Raw genomic sequence first — 15,563 nt, 5'->3', positions numbered from 1 at the left:
AGGCCAATAGATTCCTTCTCTAGGATTCTTCAAACTGCAACTCAACGAAGAAAAGCATTCATTCTTTGGTGGTAGGAGTACAATAGTCTTGGAAACTCATGACTAGCACAACCCCACTATGGGGGTGTGAGTGGGGAGGAATGAAGACACTGTGGGATGATGCAGAGAGGAAAGTCAGAATCCTAATGTTGTATAATTCCCTCAACTCCCCTCATCTCTGTGGCTAAGCTGACCTTTCACCCTCCCATGGCAGCCTTCCGGTGCAGTTGCCATTAAGCTAATTTGAACTGGGTTTCTCTCTCCTGAAACCAAAAACATCCTGACTAATATAGAGCAGAAAGGGTTTCCACGCAACAAGTGGGAGGAAGACATGGTGTCATGATGATGGAGTAAAGGTCTTGAGATCAGAAGCCTTGTGTTCAAATTCCAATTCATCCTCTTATCAGCTGTGCTATTTAGGGTCTTAGAACATCAGCTTCTTCATCTGTGAAATGGGGCTGGGGGTATAGAAATAGCCTTGGCCTTGTTAGATGACTGCAAAGACCACATATGAGATGCTATATAAAAGCCTCTGCCCAGTCAGCCATGCCCAAAACGCTGCTTCTATTGCTGTCTTCCGTGTGGAGTCAGGACTGAAACTCAGACATCCCAACTCTCTGCCCAGTGTACTCGCCAAAAAAACATACTTTTATGTGGCTTTCTCCCTTCTCTCTTTCTTTTTTCACTGAAAGATCTGCAGTCCCGTTTCAACATCAGAAGTCCCATTTGAAAAGTGTTTAACTTCTAATGCAGATATACCAAGTCGTTTCTCAGTTTCACTGTATCTGCAAAGCCTTCCATAATTCAACATCAAATATTTATTATTACATTTATTAAACTTTTAATAATTTAGCATCTCCTGCATGTAAGAGAGAAGCTTAGCTAACTGGTTCCCCTTTATCCAACTTGGGTCACTTCAATATTTATATTCCGAAGTCTCCATTTGGGTTTCATTTAGCAGAGGCTGTGCCGTGGGCCTCTGCTCCAGCCGACAGTCAGCGCCTGCTGCAGCCTCCCCAGGGGCAAAGACTAACAGAAATCTGGTGCGGAACGGTGTTTGAAGAGATTTACTGAGCCTGGGCGGAAACTCATCCTAATAGACTTCACTTTTATTAAGATCACGAAACCAAAATGAGGGGAAATATATATGTCGCTGGGCTCACTGGCTGAATGACAGGCGGCAAGGCTGTGAAGGGATGTGAGTAGAAGGCAGATCCATTGGGTGGGGACTGTGGAGGTCTTTGTATTCATGCTTCTCGGAGGGGCTTCATTCTCCTAAAAGAAGGGAGGGGTGCAGGGGTGCAGGGAAAATTCCAATGCCCAAATCCCATGAGCCCAGCTGTGAGTGCCAGACAGATGCCCTGTTGCTTCCAAAGTCTCCTCTGACCCCCATTTAATCTTCCGCGAGCAAGGAATGGACTTCCACACACACTCAATGGACTAAATGGTCAACAAAGATGAAGACAAAAAGTCCGATGCGCCTACCCCTTAATCTCACAGAGAACCCCTTGCATCAACGGTAGCCAACATTTACTGAGCTCTCACCTAATGGGTTGAATTCAAATCCTGATTCTGCCACTCATTGCCTGGAACATGTTGGGCGAATGATTTAAACTTCTTGTGCCTCAGTTTCCTCCTCTGTAAATAGTAGTAACTCCATCATTGGGTCATTGGGAGGAATCAGAACTAATGCATGCAAAGCGCTTAGACAGGGCCTGATACAAAGTAAACGGTCAGTACACGTGAGTCATGATTATATCTGACTACGTACGGGGCTAAGAGTTTAAATGTATTATCTCATCAGTTTGCAAAAACATCCAAAGATACAATAGCAATGATCATCCCCATTTACAGACAGGAAACTGAGGCTCAGAAAGTTTAAACACCTTGCCCAAGGTCAGCTAGTAAGCGGTGGAGATGGGATTTGAACTCAGGTAGTTTGACTCCAGAGCCTTCACTATTCTCTTTGCCCAAATCTCCCTTCTTCTGTGTTTCAAGCAGGTAAGTGGGTTGCCTGTTGAAGTCCTCTTGCACTTTCGGAAAAGAACGTCTGTGTGAGTAATTGGTGAAGCAGGGGAAAGTGGGGGAAGCTCCTTGGGGCTGAAACCGTCTAATAAGGGCTGCAGAAGCCCACCCCTGTCTCAGCATCTCCCTGGGAAGGGAAGTATGCTTCTCGGTTGCCTACCATGCAAACACACACACACACACACACACACACACACACACACACACACACACACACACACACACACACACACACACACACACACACACACACACACACACACACACACACACACACACACACACACACACACACACACACAGTCACTTATTTGCAAAAGCTGTCAAGGTTGTAGGGAAGGCAAAGGCAAGACGTCTGAGTTTTACTCACCTCCAATAGGGGGGAGCATCTTGAGTATCAAATCACACAAGGCCTCCATTACGGGACTCCCCCCACCGGAGGCTCTGCTGCCCCGGGCCTTCCCATCCAGGTGTCCCAGTGTAACACATCACCTGCCTCGGCCGAGCCTCACCCCTGCCCACCCCACACACCCTGATGTCCCGCTGCCCTTACCCTCCCTTACTTCTGCTGTTGATGCCTAAGGGGATCAAGAGGATGCAGGGGATCCCTTCTGTGTCCACTTCTGGGCCTTGAACTACGTCTTTTATCACCTTAACCCAACTGCATCATACAGTTATTTCCTTATTTGTACTAAAATGCCGACTAAAACTTCCAAAACTTCCCACGATAGGGTACCAGTTACGTGTAAGGTGCTGTGCTAGTTACTCTATCTACGTTGCATAATCCTAACGACAGCCATCTGAAGGAAGCACAACAATCTCTACCTTCCAGGTTCAGAAACGGAGGTTGGAAGAGGTAAACTGCCTTGGCCCAAGGAGTTCAGGGAGCAACTGTGGTACCAGGATTCGTATCGACAGCTGCAGGAGTACAAGCCTATGCTCGCTTTCCTACACCCTCTTCCCTTTCTGGTATTTATGTTTCCAGAGCCTACACAGTGTCCATCACACAGGGAAGTACCTAGAGCGCTTTTGTTGAGGGTTTCACCTTAAGATGGATGGCCCATGTTTCCAGAATACACTGTAACTGACTTGGGGTACTGCCTGGGCAAAAGCCAGATTCTGATATCTGTAGCATCTGCACAGGAGCATCTGCTGGGGGCCCTGGAGTGGTGAATACACTCTCCTCAAGTGCCCTCAGAGTCTTTGCTGTCTCTAAGCCAGGTGGCCCAGAACTGAGGAAAGAGGGGGAGAGGAAGAAAATAGCATGAGGTTCCGTCTCCTCTCCTCTTCTCACTGTATTCTCTGCCACGTGCCCCTTGGCACTACCCACAAGACACACTGACCTTGACCCTGGAAGCTCCCGCATCAGGCATGCCACTTCAAGACCCCATGCCCCATCCGCGGAGCGGACATCCATGGGTTTTGCCTTCTTTTGTTGTTGTTGTTCAGCACCCGTTTGCTGCCTGTCCTGATTCCCCCCTGCTTCCCCCCCATCCTACCTGCAATCTCAGTCCACATGGTAAAGATCCCCCTACCCTTGTTGGTCTGAGAGTGGGTCAGTGACCCAGGTCTGGCTAATTTCAGCCACTGATTTGGGATATTGGCCAATGTCCCCAAATAGGCCAAACAGAAGCATCATAGCTTAGAGATGAAGAGCATGGAGTCAGGAGTCAGAGTCTCAGGATTCAAATTCTGGTTGTGTCACTTACTGGTCGTGTGACCACGGGCAAGTTGTAAAATTCGCTGTGCCTCAGTTTCCTCATGCATGTAATAAGGCTAATAATGGGTAAAGATTAAACGAGTTCATTTCAGCGAAGTACTTGGGACAGGTGCCACATAAGGAAGAGCTCTCACTGCTGTCACTCAGTGCCAGGACTTTTCCTTAAAGCTTGGGGAAACAGGATATCTCCTTACTCTGGCAACGCCCCACTGAGGCTGTAAGATTGGAGTTGTTGGTGAGAGTGTGCCCGAAGAGCACGTTAACCCAGAGGAAGACAGAGATGAGGGATGAAGAGAGACACAAATACTGAGTCCCAACAACACTGTAGAGCATATAAATCCTGCTGGACCCAAAGCCGTTGCCACCCTGGAGTTTGCAAGCCCTTCCATCCTTTGTTTTCTGTGGCAGCCAGGTGAGCCTTCCTTTCTTTGGCTGCCTAGTGCTTTAGTATGCACACGTTAGTGGGCACTAGAGTAATCTGAGGACTTGTTAAACCAGATTACTGGCTAAACAAGATTACACGGCCCACCTCCAAAATATCTGATTCAGGTCTTGGGTGATGTATGCGTTTCCTGCAGCTGCAGGAATAAATCACCACAAACTGGGATGGCTTAAAACCTCCGGAAGTCCAAAATCAGTATTGTGAGGCCAAAATCCAGGTGTTAGCAAGGCTGCGCGCCCCCATGAGGTGCAAGAGGGAGAATCTGCTTTTCGCCTTTTCCAGCTTCTGGTGGCTGTTGGCACTCCTAGGCTGCGGTTGTGTCAGTCCAATCTCTAGTTCCCTCTTCACGTTGCCGACTCCTCTGTGTGTGTTCAATTTCCCTCTGCTTCTCTCTTATAAGGGCACTTGTAATGGTATTTAGGGCCCATCCAGATAATCCAGGATAATCAACCTACTTTAAGATTCTTAACTTAATCCCATCTGCGAAGACCCTTTTTCCAAATAAGGTAACATTTACAGGTTCTAGGGACTGGAAACTGATACCCTTGGGGGTCAATGTCAGTCTACCAGAGATGGAGTCTGAGAATCTGCCTTTCTAACAAGTTTCCCAGTGATGCTGAGGCTACTGGTCCAGGGACCACACTTTGAGAACCAGTGACCTAGTGACTTCCTGCTAATACCTTGCAATTTCGCTCAGAGGTCCTCTCCTCTGTGAGGCCTTTCCTTTACCTCCCAGGTGAGATTAACCACCTCCTTCCTCCCTTGGGTCCCTTCTCTGCCTTGAACGTTTCCTCTAACCTTTGCAAAGGTCACAGAGTACAACACTGTTTTGTTTGCAATTTTGTCTCAATGCCCCAAGATCTTTGTCTGAACATTTCTCTGTCTCTGATACCTAGCCTGGCACATGGTAGGTGTTCAATAAATTCTTAGTGCTTGGAATCAAGAGGCCAAAAGAACAAGGAACTCTTCTGAATTCTATCCAGAACTAATTCAGTGTGAAAACTGTCACCAAGTGAGCGATGCTGGCTTGTATCCTGATGCCCCATTATCCTTTCAACATTGTGTAGGAATTAACAGTTTTTCACCATTTCATTTTCATTGATTTGAGATCACAGAAAAATCACTCAGGGGCTGCAAAAGCTGGGCTTTGCAGATGATTATTATTCCAGCCATAACAGCAATTCTTGCATCTGTCTTATAAGAAGAATCAGCTCTCGGTGAAATTGTGAAGCAGGCCCAGTGTGTAGCAACAAGTGTTTGCCATGTTGTCTCTCTACGAGTATCTTTTATTTCATCGCTCAAGTCAGTCTCTTGTTCCATGCTCCTTGCTACACCATGAGATCCCTGAAAGCCAAGGTGGGTCTTATTCATCACAGTATTCCTATGGTACCTGGCACAGTGCCTGGCACACAGGAGGGGCCCTGCTACGGTTTTCAGAATTGAAAGGAATCTGCACGCAATTTAACTAGAGTTCGCTCCTCCACCTTTGTAGCTGACATCATTAGTGTCTCGAATGCTAAAAATCTCATTTCCAGCAGCTTCCTGCTGGAACGGGCCGAAGAATGGGAGCTGTCCAGGGGAGAGTTCTTTTCCTTGGCCCTTCAACCCTTCATACTTGAAAGCCTTCTCTCCCACCTTAAATTCCACACAGACAAATCCTATGCTCAATTCAAGGTTAATTGCCAATGTTCTCTCTCCTGCAAATACTTTTCTAATTCCTTTGGTCAGGAATTCGTTCTTCCTTTTCCATCCCCAAGGCACTCTATGTGTACCGCACGTGTGCCTCTTCGCTCATTCTGCAAATATTTCCATATGCATAAAGCCGCTAGAACTACCACACCGTACTAGATGGTATATATTCACTTAAGTCTTCCTAAAACCCCATGACAAAGGGATTAATGCAAACTCTCAATACTAAGACCCTATCGATTTTAAGGTACGTCATAGATTGGATGTGTCCTTTCAGCAAAAGAAAGAGAGAAAAATAACAACAAACATAATAACTGATGCTTCTAGAGAGTTCACCATGTGCCCAACTCAGTACTTTACAGGTATTATATCTTTTAATTTTCAGTACTCCCCTGTAGGGCATAGTCTTCTATCCACATTATCCACAAGGGCCAACAGAACTTCAGGAAAGCTCACGCAGGAAGCAAGTGGTGGAGTTGGGATTTGAATTGACGCAGTTCAGTTGGGCTCTATAGCCTATGATTTTTTTTTAAAAAATGAACACCCTAACCTAATAAACTTTATGTTTAATCAACATATGGCATGCATAGAGAAAAGTGTGCAAATCGTATCTGTACAGCTTGATGAATTTTTATAGAATGAACACACCCATATAAGCACCACCCAGATCAAGAAATCAAATATCACCAGCATGCTGGCATGTTTCCCTTCAATCACTGTCTCCTCCATCACCCAAAGGTAATCCCTCTTCTTTTTTCTAACATCCCAGATTCGTTTTTACCGTTTTTGATCTTCATTTAAACATACATATTCATTTGTGTCTGGCTTCAATAATTCAATCTTATATTTGTGACATTCATCATTGGTGACGTGTGTGGTGGTTGTGTTCATTAATACTGAGCATTAATAGCATTCTGCTGTTTTGTTTTATTTATCTACTATCTTGTTATTGATGGGCATCTGTGTTTTTTTCCCCCAGCTTTTTGGCGGTACAAACAAATACCACCATTAGTATTCTTGAACATATTATTTATGGTATCCTATTTGTAGGATATGTAGATGTTCAGCTGTAGTAGATACTGCCCAGTAGATTTACACAGTGGTCACACTAACTTACGTTCCTGCTATAAAGGTATGGTAGTTCAGCTGTTCCGTATCCTCACCAACATTTACTATCATCAATCGTTTTGGATTTAGACACCCAGGTGGGTTGAGCCTTTACTTTTGACTCTAACTTGCTCTGCCTCCCCTAGTTTGAGATTCCATACTTTCATAGTAATCTGTCACAGACTTAAAAACAAAACCAAAAAAAAACAACAACCAGGAAAGCACCTTTTCATTTTCCTTCCCAATCCTACTGGAATGTTTATCTCTTCCTTCCTGACGTTGCTTTTTCCTTTAATCTCTCAGTTGTGATTCTCTGGCATATTATTGGCTATCTATAATTAAGATCTATTATTTATTAATTTCTAACATAGCATCTGACTGAAACTTATTAATTCTTTGAATGCTCAGAATATGCCTGCCTGAGTGGTGTCATGTCAAACAAGGTTTATTAGTGCAGCTTGGAAAACTCAACCTACATAGCACAGATTCTTTTGAATGGCAATGATTGCAATCTTTTATCTACCCTTACAGTGAAACCAATGGGTATGTGAGAGGTAAGATGAAGGTAAGACTTAAAAGGCTGTCTGCAATTGCTCCAAGCCCAGACAAAGACGTGTGGGCACCCCAAGCAGGATAATAATTTAGTGACCTAATCAAACCAACATTCTTCAAATATTTGAAATACATTTCAAATATTCTTCAAAGGGTCTATCCTGAGCCACTCTGCTCTGGTCCTGACTCGGTGAAGGCACACCCTCCATGTACCCAGGCACAGCATTTCTAGCAGCTTAGAGCATCTAATCGTTACGGATCATGCCCTTCAAAGGTCTCACCACTTTCAATTTATTACAGTATTTCTTCCAACTACAAACAATATTGTCACTGAAATAAATTCTAGTACTATACTTTTCTCAATTTTGTTTTAATATTTCCAAAGATGTTTTAGAGTCCCTGTAGGTTGGTATTCTGTTATTTTCCATGTCTGGTTTGCTGTTCAATGTAATAATTCAGATTGGAGCAGAAAAGCCAACTGAATTATCCTACAGACCATGGTCATTCTCAGCAGTATGACACAGAACTCAAACTTCCTGACTCTGCCTTCCCCACCATCACCAGTTTCTACTTGAACTCCACTGTAGTGGGAATTGAATTTATCTAAAATTGGTAATCCTGTACCTTTGGGAGTATATTACGTACCAGCATTTACACAGTTAATTATTACAACGATTCTTGGGAGGTGTTTCAATGAAATAGTTAAGAACATGGGTTCAGGAGGTGGAGAGATCATGGGGTGAAGCTTGGCTTCACTACTTACTAGTGAAGGTATCACCTTTATGCCTCGGATTTTTTTTTAATTTGTAAAATAAAAATAATATTAGCATCACATTTGGGGTTGATATAAGAATGTAATGAGATAATGTTAGTGAAGGGTTTGGGAATGATCAATGGAGATGAGTTATTATTATTAGTAGCAGTAGTATTATCATCATATTCTGTGAGGTAGGCACTGTTATTATCCTCATTTTGCAAAGAAATGGAAAGTTAGTAAGTTGCATTTGGCCAGAATCATATAGTTCATCCATGGTAGAGATGGGACTGTAACCCAGACCTATCTGACTCCAGAGGGAGTGTTACTATCAGCCAGTCTGACATTTATAACTTCACTGAAATCACACATTCAATGTCAACAGTACAGAACTCTGAGGAAAGCTAGTAGACCTTTGTTCAGTCGATTTGAGACACGGTCGTAGGGTCTCTTTGAGAATAATCCTTCAACCAGATGGTCTTTTCTCCATCTTTAAAATACGTAATGCAGAGAAACCTTAGCACATGCTCTACTAAAGTCTCACTGACCTCAATTCTATCAAAAATGGAAATAATGGTAATTTGCCATGAATCAATTTGTGTGTGCATGAAACCATCTTAGTTCTTAGTAATTACCACTTCATTTTCTAAGTGCTATCCCTTTAATTTTCTATCCTTTTTAAAATTACCTCTTCGGAGAAATACCAATAAAAAATCATGCTGTGTTCATCCCTCCATGAAATGTTGAGAAGGTGAGAATAAATAAATTGTAAAGCAAGAGACGTGGGTTCTAGGAGCTTCCTATCAAGATGTCATGGATATATGATAGCATCTTAAATTCAAAATGACCCGAAGACAGCTAGACAGGAGAATAACAGTCACTGGAAGTATGGGGGCCATGCTTCCATGTTCCAGTTCAGGAGCTCATAAGCTGTGTACAAGCCAGTTCCAAAAGTAAAATCAGAGTCCGTTTTATGTAACATTTAAATTCTAGAATTCTTCCCTCAATCAAATTGGGAGGGGGGAAAAAAGGAACCTCCATTAGAAAGTTCCAGAATAGTGCTAGGATCAGATCTAAGACCACTGGTAAAATTAAATCAATAAACATTTTAGTAGCTGTCCGATATGTACTGGGAACTGGGGATTAAAAAGCTAAATAAGTTATTTGCTTTGACCTTAAAAGATTCGCCACATAATAAGACAGAATGATATGTAAGCAATTAATTAGAACACAGTAGAGTCAGTCTACAAGGAAGTTAAGTACAGGGTGCAAAACGTGTAAGGAAAGATGTAATCTCCATCCTTTCATGAGCAAAAAACAAATTCATTTGACCTGGACATTTCAGACCTATGGATTAGCCCAAAATCTGTTCCCGGTATCTGAGTCATGAGAGAAAGCACCTCATTCTCCAATCTTTTACCTTCATGACTCTCCAGTATACTATTAAGTAATCGTCTTTTATAAGAGAAGATCATTAAAGATCCCAGGATAAGCCAGAGAATGTGGTCGCCTCTCTCATGTTTTATATAAACCCCAAAGGAAAGTAATTATGTTGAAATATAAAGGCACTGAGTACCACCATGGAAGTCACTTTCAGGAGTGTGGAGCATGGCATATTGGACAGTGTTTTATATATCGACTAGGCAACTGCCTACTTCAACAACATGAAGAGTACTTTTCCACAGGAGTTCCTGAGATCCTGAAACAGAGGGGCTTCCAGGGCTCTAAGAAGCCCGTGGTACAGGTGCTGGAGATGACATCCCTACCTGACATCTGCAGGGTCTTCTGTGACGAGCACATCGGTCTTGCAGCTGGCCAGGGGGTTGATGGACAGCTCCACAGGTGGGACCACGAAGCTTTTGCTGACAGGAAGCCAGAGTCCTTGGCCCAAGCTGAAAGTAGACCTGCAATGTAAGAGTTTCCATTGGGGGACTCCCTGGGCAGCAGAGACAAAACAGAAAAAAGGGGCCCCTCCACCCTTCCCTTCTAGAACCTTCTCTCACTCCCCCACCCAACTGAGTCCCCTGCATTCTCCAAGGCATAATGTTGGCCAACTTTGCCCAGACTTGGATGGTCACTTCTTCACTCCGTTAATCATTTAGCCCATGCATTGTTCTCTATTGCTAGTTTTATTTTCCTGAGTTTAAATCCTGATTCCCATTTACCAGTGGGCTTTGTGAGGACAGGAACTATTTCAGCTCTGCTTTCCCAAGCAGTCCTGATAGCCAGCAGGAGGACCATAAGTGACTGCTAAGTCAGCAGGGGCAATCTGCACAAAGGTTAAGGGCATGGACCCTGAATCAATTTCACCCAAAATCTGATTCCCAGTTCTGCCACTTAATTTGCTGTATGTCTTCATCAGCTTAGGTACTGAAATTTCACATATGATTTCATGGTAGTGGCAGGAAGAGGTTCTATGGCTATAGAATATTTTTAAACCACTGGACTAGATAATCAGTAATGTCTCCTCCAGTTCAAGTATCTCAATTTATGTCTATACCAGACAAATGGGAATTAGATTCCCACAGCAACTGGGGCCATTGCATCCCGGAAGTGCACAGGCTCGATAAACTAAGGACGTGCGTAACTACACCTCCCATCAGACCCTTCTCCATACCCCAGCGTCATGCCCCAACAGACTGTCAACTCACCTGAGAATCTTTTCAGGGGCTTGCTCCCCTGTCACCAGATCATAGCCCCTCTCGAGTGTCGTGTAAGGCCAGGGTCTGTGGGAAGAATTGAGACAGGGAAAGAAAAAGGGATAGAAGATGCTATTAGTCAGAAGCAGGTGGGATACATATGTGGACAATGCTTGGAGTAGCTTTACAAACAATCAAATTTTGCAGAGGTAATTATTGGATAAGGCTATTTATATTATAAAAGGCTCCATTTCACCGAAGGACTCAGCACTTCAAAGTCCACTTTGTCCATTTTGGAGATTATGTATAAAAAATCCAATTCTTCTCCATTAGTCCACTCAAGAGAGTGGTCTTTGATTACCTATGGTTTGGGAGGGTGAGCTAAACTTCAGCCTTTGTTCTCTAGAAGATTCATCAATCATGTACCTGTAATACTAAAATGTGATTCAGTGGGAAATAGGATTCACTTTCCATCAGGCTTTGCAGGGACACAACTGTTGCAGAGGAAGAGTCCTCTTTGTGGAGCAGTTTGGGGCATCTGGTAATGCCATAGGGAAGGTGGGCCCTCCACTGTCTCTGCCCTGATGTCCTTGGCCACTCACCCTTCACTCTGTCCCCAGTCACTGCGCACACACAGGTGTCTGTGAACCGGGTCAGGGGTGTAGCCTTCATGACAGCTGCACTCTCCTGTAAAAGAGAAAAGGATCTTGTGAAATACTGCCTGCCCTTCTTTCTGGTTTCCTTGTTTTCTGAGCAAATAAAACAAGGTGGCTAGTTGTAGAAAAGGTCACGGAAAGAGGGTGTTCTGGTCTACCTGCCACTGTGGTTAATAAAGAGTTTATTCATTTGTTCATTCACTCACTTATTCACTCAGCGAGCCCTGACCACACTCCCTGCCGGGCTCTCTGCTCAGCCCTGGGGATGCAGAGGTCAAAGGTACAACCCAGATGCTGAAGGAGCTCGTGGCCTAACGAGGCAAACAGAAAGTAACCTGGTGGCTATACATGGAAGTCCTATTTTCAAATATTTAAATTATGATAAAGTACACTTGCACGACAAGTGTAATCAGGAAATTGAATTCTCTCCACCTGAATCAACTATTCATGTTCATTTGTAAGCCCCAAAACAAATGCCACCTCCTCCAAATACCTCTGATTTCCCCTTTTGGAAAAATTATTTTCATCTACCATCTCCAGATTTTATTTTGTTTTGTTGTTGCTTGTTTGTCTTAATGGGTTTCCTCTCCTCTTCCCTCCTCCCCTCACTTCCCTTCTTGTCCCTTCCCTTCCATCCATCCATCCGTCCATCCATGTATCCATGTGTCATTGTTTTCTGGCCATGCCTTACACTTGGTTGCACACATCCTCACTAGCATCCCCCACTGCCTTAAGTATATTTTCCCATTAGCCAAGCTCATTCTGGGGGCACACGTCTTGTTTCCTGGTGTATCTTCAGTGTTCAAAACTCTGGAAGGGTCCTACCTCCTTGCTACTATTAGTCTTGCTTCACTGTACACTCCTTAAGATTGGGGGGTATTTTTTGATTCAATTAGTTGTTAGATTTTCCTAAGACGTATTTGTAGAATGTTCCCAGATGCTTTACCAAAAATAGATTCCATTAAAAAACCAAAAATAGATTCCATTAAAAAAAAGCTTGTGAAATACTGTACCATTCCTTAGTGCCAGTAGAGTATGATTCTTCATGAGGGTGATAATGTATACAGTTTTCCCTAAACTTATTTCACCTTGGAAGCCTTGCTGGTGAAACAAATCATAGATTAGTGTCCTGTGGAACACACTTTGGGAAACACTGGTAGGAAGTGCCCTGGCTGAACTCACTGCATAGAACAGTGTAGGTGCTCAACACTGTGAGTTGAATGAATAATTAACTATCTATGGCTTTGATCAATTTCCAGACTATTGCTGCCACGTTGCCATCTTCTGGTAATCACACTCATGCACATACCCAGATGAACCTGCAATTCTTCAGTCCTACGGTGATTCTGGTTGGCTTCACCCAAGCGTTTTCAAATTATGTTTCATGGAAACGTCTAGCTCAATGGGGGAGATTTAGGGACTTTGCACCTTTTAGATTTTAATGTTCCTTAAAAAGTTTTATTTTCAAATCTCTTTAATAATAAAAAAAAATGATGGCCAAACACTCAGATATTACATGCTAGAATTGAGGACATGAAGAGCACTGTCACTTTAAGTCTGGTTGCCAGGTAAACAGATTTTACGCAGACCTCATTAAAAAAAAAAAAATTCTCCTGTCATCTTTGTTTCATGGAAGAGGACCCTGAGACTGTGAGTCTAGGTGCTAACAAGCTCATGCTTTGTACAACTTCAAGTCTTATGAATCAGGATTTTCTCAACCTTGTGCAACAAAAACAAAACACAGCAGTGAATAAGACGCTAGGGTAACACAGGTTCTACAACTATCGCCCACAACTCCTGATTTCTAAGTGCTTGTATTTATGGAATAGCCTTATTGTTTTCACTGATTCACTATACATGTTATACATTTGACCTTATACAAAGTATTCCGAGTGTCAACACTTTAATTTGTTTTATGCATTCCAACGCTGCTTAATCTTTGTATGTCCAGCATCAGCAAGTATCTGGCAAACAGCCTGGGCTTAATAAATGTTGGTTGAACTAAAAGAGTAGTAAGACAGAATATGGAGAAAAAAATGGGTCAGAGAGAATATTCACAATATTCAGATAAGACTGTTAAAAGGAGAAAGAGAAGGGAAAGAGAGAGATCTACCTTTCCCCTTCTCCGGATACCTGGTATATAAGAGGGGGCTGCTTGCAGGCAGGGATGCTGTCTATAATTCTCCTCTCCAATAACATCCCAGGGTCTTCCACCGGACGCCTGGGCTGTAAGTACCTGCAACCTAATGGACTGATTGATTGTTGCCAGAGGTAAGGAAAATGGATGGAAAGAGTTGAGGTCCTTGAGGTTTGGATGAGAATCATCGACCGAAGTGGGAGGGGCAGCAGTCACTAATGATGTGTTAAAATGCAGCAGCCCCTTCATGAAATATTCACCACTTTAAACACATCTAAGATTAAAAGTCCTGGGATTTGTCCTCGAGACTCCCAGGACTGATTTATGATCTGCCACAAGCCACAGCCTTCATGATTCATAATGGGAGAGGTAAAGTGGTTACCTCTGGCAAAGGGACGGGAAGTCCGGCTGGGGCGAGCCAGGAGCATGGTGGGAAAGGAGGCTCTTTGTCCTCCATGGAAAGGGCTGAGGTTCCTGTCTCTCCTCTCAGTGACTCAGGACAGGGCACAGGTCATTTTTTCCCCTTTCCCTCCTTTTGCGAATATTAGTGAGAATGAGAAATCTACACAGAAAAAGGGCGCTGCTGTATTTTTCTCTTTTCGTGTGTGCTTACTAGGCAAGTTTCCCCTGCCTTGGAATGGATCATTAATTACTGCCGCTCACTGTACAACAAATATGTATTTTGCAAATGAGAAGCAACCACCCTGGAGGCTGCGTGGAGCACAGGAAGTGAGGCAGAGGGAAAAGCACATGAGTGCTGGAGACACACAGAACTGGGTTCCAATCCTTACTTCCTCTCTCCCTAAGATGTGTGGTCTTGGGGAGGAGGTTACTTCATTTTTTGAAGAGGTCTCAGTGGTCTCATCTACAGAATGAGAATGACAGTTCTGCCAATCTCTCAGAGATGATATAAGAATAAATTGAAGTACTGAAGGGTAAAGCTCATGGCTCATGTAGAAAGTGAGTAGATGCTCAACAAATTCATTCCCTCCTCTCTCCCTTTCATTCCAAGATGGCAACTGGGTTCTGACATATGCTGACACATTAACTCTACGGACACTGGATAGGTAACCTCCTCCTTGCTGGGACTTAGTTTCCCCATCTGCAAAATGGAAGCTTGGAATAGATGTTCATGAGTTCTGGGCCCCAGTGAGAGCCAGTCGTTTCCATTGCCTTTCCGAATCGCTTATATCTAGTTTTCTGAATACCCTTTGTTTTAACCTTAACTCGGGGCTTCCCTGGTGGCGCAGTGGTTGAGAGTCCACCTGCCAATGCAGGGGACACGGGTTCGTGCCCCAGTCCGGGAAGATCCCACATGCTGCGGAGCAGCTGGGTCCGTGAGCCATGGCCGCCGAGCCTGCGCGTCCGGAGCCTGTGCTCTGCAACAGGAGAGGCCACAACAGTGAGAGGCCTGCGTAGAGCAAAAAAAAAAACCAAAAAACAAAACCTTAACTCTGATCACTCTTAGCAGTTGGGCTGGGTCCCTCCAGCAGGATTTTCCCTCAACGCCATGACTGTTGGCTTTACTGTCCCCCATTTTCCATTTTGCTGGCTCAGCGACCTTTCTACTATTCACAACCAAGCATTTACTTCTTGCAAGATGCAAGCCTCTGACAGCGGGAGCTGAGGATTAACCCCTTCCCCGGGGGAGTCCCATCCTCAATCCTGCCTTGGTATATATACCCAGGGCAGCCAGGCTGCTGAAGATCAGCTCTCCAGGGACATACGTTTACACGCTTTCCCTGTGCTGACTGTGAATGCCTGCCCGCACTCCCTGACTCTCTCACCACAGCAGATGCTCCC

The 15,563-nt window shown here is 44.0% G+C and overlaps 1 protein-coding gene across 5 annotated transcripts in view; it reads right to left on the bottom strand.

Annotated features, from left to right (window-relative positions):
• The window catches only part of ASTN2 (astrotactin 2), a 907,765-nt gene that overhangs the window by 452,494 nt on the left and 439,708 nt on the right, over nt 1–15,563 (bottom strand). For 4 of the 5 annotated variants that reach the window (XM_060300567.1, XM_060300564.1, XM_060300562.1 and 1 more), the window contains 3 exons: nt 11,570–11,654; nt 10,980–11,054; nt 10,095–10,232 (listed from right to left, as the gene is read on the bottom strand). In XM_060300567.1, the coding sequence (XP_060156550.1) occupies nt 10,095–10,232; nt 10,980–11,054; nt 11,570–11,654 (298 nt within the window). The remainder of the gene's footprint in view (nt 1–10,094; nt 10,233–10,979; nt 11,055–11,569; nt 11,655–15,563) is intronic. The other variant, XM_060300563.1, reaches the window with a different exon arrangement.

This window comes from Globicephala melas, chromosome 6 (genome assembly GCF_963455315.2).
Source record: "Globicephala melas chromosome 6, mGloMel1.2, whole genome shotgun sequence".
NCBI lineage: Eukaryota > Metazoa > Chordata > Mammalia > Artiodactyla > Delphinidae > Globicephala > Globicephala melas.
This window is presented reverse-complemented; position numbering and strand designations above follow the sequence as displayed.